The 5,167-nt window shown below is 38.6% G+C and overlaps 1 protein-coding gene across 1 annotated transcript; it reads left to right on the forward strand.

The window, feature by feature from the left end:
- Positions 1-1,165: 1,165 nt before the first annotated feature.
- LOC123949733 (olfactory receptor 10A6) lies at positions 1,166-2,110 on the forward strand. The gene has a single exon (XM_046017319.1). The coding sequence runs from the start codon at positions 1,166-1,168 to the stop codon at positions 2,108-2,110; it is 945 nt and encodes a 314-aa protein (XP_045873275.1).
- Positions 2,111-5,167: the final 3,057 nt, after the last annotated feature.

Genomic DNA, 5,167 nt, shown 5'->3' on the forward strand with positions numbered 1-5,167 from the left:
TGATGTGGGGCTCAATCCCAGGATCCCGGGACCATGCCCTGAGCCGAAGGCAGAGGCTTTAACCCACTGAGCCATCCAGGCACCCCTAAGTGTCCAACTCTTGATTTTGGCTCAGGTCCTGATCTCAGGGTGGTGAGACTAAGCCCCACCTGGGCTCTGCACTGGGCACATAGCTCAAGATTCTCTCTTTTCCTCTCTCCTCCAGCTCCTAGTGCATTTTCTCTCCCTTAAAAAAAAGCATGCATGTGAATCTCAACAGAATTGACCATGACAGCCTGCAAAACCAGTAAACCTAAAGGCATTCACACAATTTACAGATCACCTAAGACAAGTACATCCAAGTTCAAAGCCCTCTGTTTCTGCCGAGATTGCAGGAACCAAGTCACACACAGGCATTTTGAACATGATAAATATTCATAATAACTCAATTGTCCTATAACTTTGAATTATTAGGTGGTTTGGCAACTTTTTGTGCATATCTTTTCCCATTTCTCTGCCTTTTAATTCTTTGACTTTTGTAATTTTAAAATTTCTACTTACATAAAATTGAGAAAAACAGATGATATTGATAGCAATGTTGTGGGAAATGGAACCTCAGTTATAAATGCCGATGTTTGTTTTAAGGCCAGGTTTAATTTTCTTTTTTTTTTTTTTAAAGATTTTATTTTTTATTTGTCAGAGAGAGAGAGAGGGAGAGAGGGATCACAGGCAGACAGAGTGGCAGGCAGAGTCAGAGGGAGAAGCAGGCGCCCCGCCGAGCAAGGAGCCCGATGTGGGACTCGATCCCAGGACGCTGGGATCATGGCCTGAGCCGAAGGCAGCTGCTTAACCAACTGAGCCACCCAGGTGTCCCAAGGCCAGGTTTAATTTTCAAACGATTTAATGTACACGTTACAAAAACATTTTGATAATATTTTGTGCTTTTCAGACAAGACTTATGAACCGGCATTCTTCACTTTCTCCTTTTTATTTGAAACATTCATTATTCAGAGTGATTGGCCATTTCTAAAATCACCAAGATGAATTTGGTCAGGACGTGTTCCTCTTTACATCTTCAGCCAAGAGTATCTGGGGGAAATTGCAGAAGCAGACTCTCAGCTATTGGACTGTGACTTCATAATTTGTATACAATGTCCCTAAAAACAAAATATTCTCCACCACTGAAATGAAAAGGCAAAATCAAAGCTCTGTGGCTGAATTCATCCTCCTGGGCTTTTCTAACTTTCCTGAACTCCAAGAGCAGCTCTTTGGGGTTTTCTTGGTTGTCTACCTGGTGACTCTGTTGGGAAATGTCATCATTATACTCATCATCTCCTTGGAACAGAGCCTCCACGTGCCCATGTACCTGTTCCTCCAGAACTTGTCTGTGGTGGATGTGAGTTTCAGTGCAGTCATTATGCCTGAAATGCTGGTGGTCCTCTCCACTGAGAAAACATCAATTTCATTTATAAGCTGTTTTGCACAGATGTATTTCATCCTTTTTTTTGGTGGCACTGAATGTTTTCTCCTGGGGGCGATGGCTTATGACCGATTTGCTGCAATCTGTCATCCTCTGAACTACCCAATGATTATGAACAAAAGGGCTTTCATGAAACTACTTATAATGTCATGGGCCTTAGGTTTCATGTTAGGTACTGTGCAGACCACATGGGTTTTCAGTTTTCCCTTCTGTGGCCCCAATGAAATCAATCATATCTCTTGTGAAACCCCAGCAGTGCTAGAACTCGCATGTGCAGATACATTTCTGTTTGAAATCTATGCATTCACTGGCACCGTTTTGATTATCATTGTTCCTTTTGTGTTGATTCTCTTATCTTACATTCGGATTCTCTTTGCCATCCTGAAGATGCCATCAGCCACTGGGAGACAAAAGGCCTTTTCCACCTGTGCCTCCCACCTCACGTCTGTGACCCTCTTCTATGGCACAGCCAGTATGACTTATTTACAACCGAAATCTGGCTACTCCCCAGAAACCAAGAAGCTGATGTCATTGTCTTACTCACTTCTTACACCTCTGCTGAATCCACTGATCTATAGCTTGAGAAACAGTGAGATGAAAAAAGCTTTGATGAAACTTTGGCGAAGAAAAGTGGATTCACACCCATTCTGATAGTACTGAGAAGACATGTGATATTTGGTCACTGTTTGACTGAACTCTATATAAATTTAAAAAATGGCCAAACATTCTATATTCCTCTGTATGAACATGTTTAATTTGATTTTTCCACATTCAATATTAGGAATACCTATCTTCGACAGCGTACTGCTGTTACTCATTTTTTATAGAACACTTGATCCATTCCTGTACTACAACATCCAGGACATTAGTGGACTGCGTCATTAAAAGGACGTTTCAATAAACAACTTCAACCCTCCATTATATGTACTGATGTTTTATTTCTGATACATTCTTCAAAGTGATTCTGATGAGATCAAAAGTATGTGTCACATAAACATGACAGTAACTTTCTTTGAAACCCGTTTCCTCTGATTGGCCGGACACAAGGACTCCATGTGGGATATAAAAATATAACTCTCAACTCCCACCAAAGACTTCGTGAATTCCAACTGCATACTAAAAAGATCCCAACTTTAAAGTGGGGGAAGCATTGGTGTATAGCACAGCTTATATCCTTATAATAAAGATGAGTTTGTTGTTCCTTTACTACTTCTCTGCCATCAGATCATCAGAACTCACACTGCCCCATATTATCCTCCTGACAGACAGCTCCAGAAACTGTGACATATTTGTGGGATCCTCTGATCATCCACGCCTACCTGCTTTTCCCTTGTGTCAGAGTAGGTCCAGTGAAGCCTATGAGAACCCTAAGTTCTAGAGAACTCTTCTAGCTTTGTCCAAACTGTCCCCGTGGAATCCCCTCTGAGTCTTCATGCATCATGTTTTGATCCTCACTGTTTTTGACAACCCTCTTCTCATACTGTAATTTTGGATAAGACATGTAGCAGTTGCTTGGAATATGAATTTGAGGTTTATGTTCTCATTAGTATTGTCAATTTAGGGAAATTTCCAGGATGCTAACACCATCTCTACTCTGACTTTTATGCTGCTGCATTTCATGTTGTATTTTTAAATAGAAACCCTGCCTTCAATTTTTTACAGAAGTGCTAACTTTTTAAAATTCAAAGAGTATATAGATATATAAACTAATGCAAAAGTCTCTAAAAAATACCTCAACTCTCATTCCTGATTCTATTGTTAGAGCTAATCACTCTAAATTATTTATGTCCAGGCTCTTGGTTTTTCCTATACATGTCCAAGGACTGGGTAGATTTACATACACTTCTTTTTATCAGAATAAGAGGAGAAGAGTTTACAGTCTGTTTTCCAAGTCTTCCATTTCATATCATTTTTCAAGGATATCATTTTGTGTCTGTATGTAGATTGCTCTGTTCTTTTCAATACGTGCATCACATTCTAAATGAGTAAACATTGCATTGTGACTAATTTCCTCAAGAGAATATTTTACTTCCAAGGTTTCACTATTATGAAACTGTTGATATGAATATCCTTCTACACACCTCCACATGCATTCACTATGTATCGAAGTTTAGGAAATAGAATGCCAGATCAAAGAATGTCCTACTAGATTACTAATAAATGGTAGTATCTTAGATTTTCCTGTGGTAGGGTTTAACCAACCAAACCCTCCAACAGAGTCTGAGTGTCCCTTTGCAAAGTTCTTGCCAATTCTAGGTATTCTGTCCCACAATGCTTTGTTCATCTCATTTGTGTGTTTAATTACTAGTAAGACACATTATTCGAAAACAAAATCAGATGCCAACCACTCTTGGTTATAATAATCACACTTGGAGCTCATTGAATTTCAGAGCTACTCTATGCAAACTTTAATTAACATATTTCATTATGGACTTTTTCTACCCGTTGATTCAGTAATTGGACTACTGGGTATTTACCCCCACGATACAAAACACTAATTCAAAGAGATACCTGGACCCTTACATTTATTTCAGCATTATTTACAATAACCAAATTATGGAAAGAGACCAAGTGTCCATGGATACATGAATGGATAAACAAGAAGTGGTATATATTTAATGGAATATTATTTTGCCACAAAAAAAGAATGTAAGCTTGCCATTTGCAACAACATGGATGGAGTGAGAGGATATAATGCTAAATCGGACAATTCAGTCAGAGAAAAATAGATACCATATGGTTTCACTCATATATGTAGAATATAAAAAACAAAACAAACAAGCAAAGAAAAAAGGAGACAAACCAAAAAACCGGACTCTCAACTCAAGAGAACAAACAGGTGGTTACCAAGGGGAGGCAGGTAGGAGTAGTGTGGGTGAACTAGGTGAAGGGGATCAAGAAGACAGTGTGATGAGCACTGAGTAAATATATAGTACTGTTGAATCACTCTATTTTACATCTGAAACACTGTATGTTAATTATACTGGAATTAAAATGTCAAAAAATCATAAGGAAGAGAAAAAAAGAATCTTTGCATCTTTAGGTACATCGATTATGCATGCACCGGATCTTTTTTTGTTAGCTTTACAAATTTATGTTGTTTACCCTGATCATTTAAATTGAGTTCATTTTAGTGCCTTCTTAGCGCAGTAGGTAGTGCATTAGTCTCATAAATTGTGTTCATTTTATTTCATTTTGCTTGGTTAATCTTCTCTCAACTACTACATTTGGGCAATGTCTATTTTGTTTTTCAATACTTCCAACATGGACATCATATTTGTGAATTTTTTGAAAAAATTCAACATCTTTCCTGAACACTGCCAACTAAAGTTTCATCAGTGTCTGTTGTTTTCCCCGAGCATGTGTGATTTTTCCTTTGTGCTCATCGTTATAGGAGTAGTAACTTCCTAAATGGTAAACATTCCTGTCAATATTCTTGCTGATAAATTTTATCCACTTTATGGCTACACTTTCTAGTGAGTGTTTTGTTCATCATTTGCTTTTCCTGTTCCATTCCTCCTTTTACCCTTTAGTTTTTGTGTGTTACACTGGTTCAGCATCTCTTTGATATCCCACAGAACACAGTGTACTCCCTCTGGACCAGCCATTTGCAAAATGTTTGTCTGGAGATGTGCCAGGCCATATTTCACAAGTTCGCAGGAATTAGCCATAGTGAACACTAGCACTCTTTTGAAACCTGTTCCTCAA

Source organism: Meles meles, chromosome 8 (genome assembly GCF_922984935.1).
Source record: "Meles meles chromosome 8, mMelMel3.1 paternal haplotype, whole genome shotgun sequence".
Lineage (NCBI taxonomy): Eukaryota > Metazoa > Chordata > Mammalia > Carnivora > Mustelidae > Meles > Meles meles.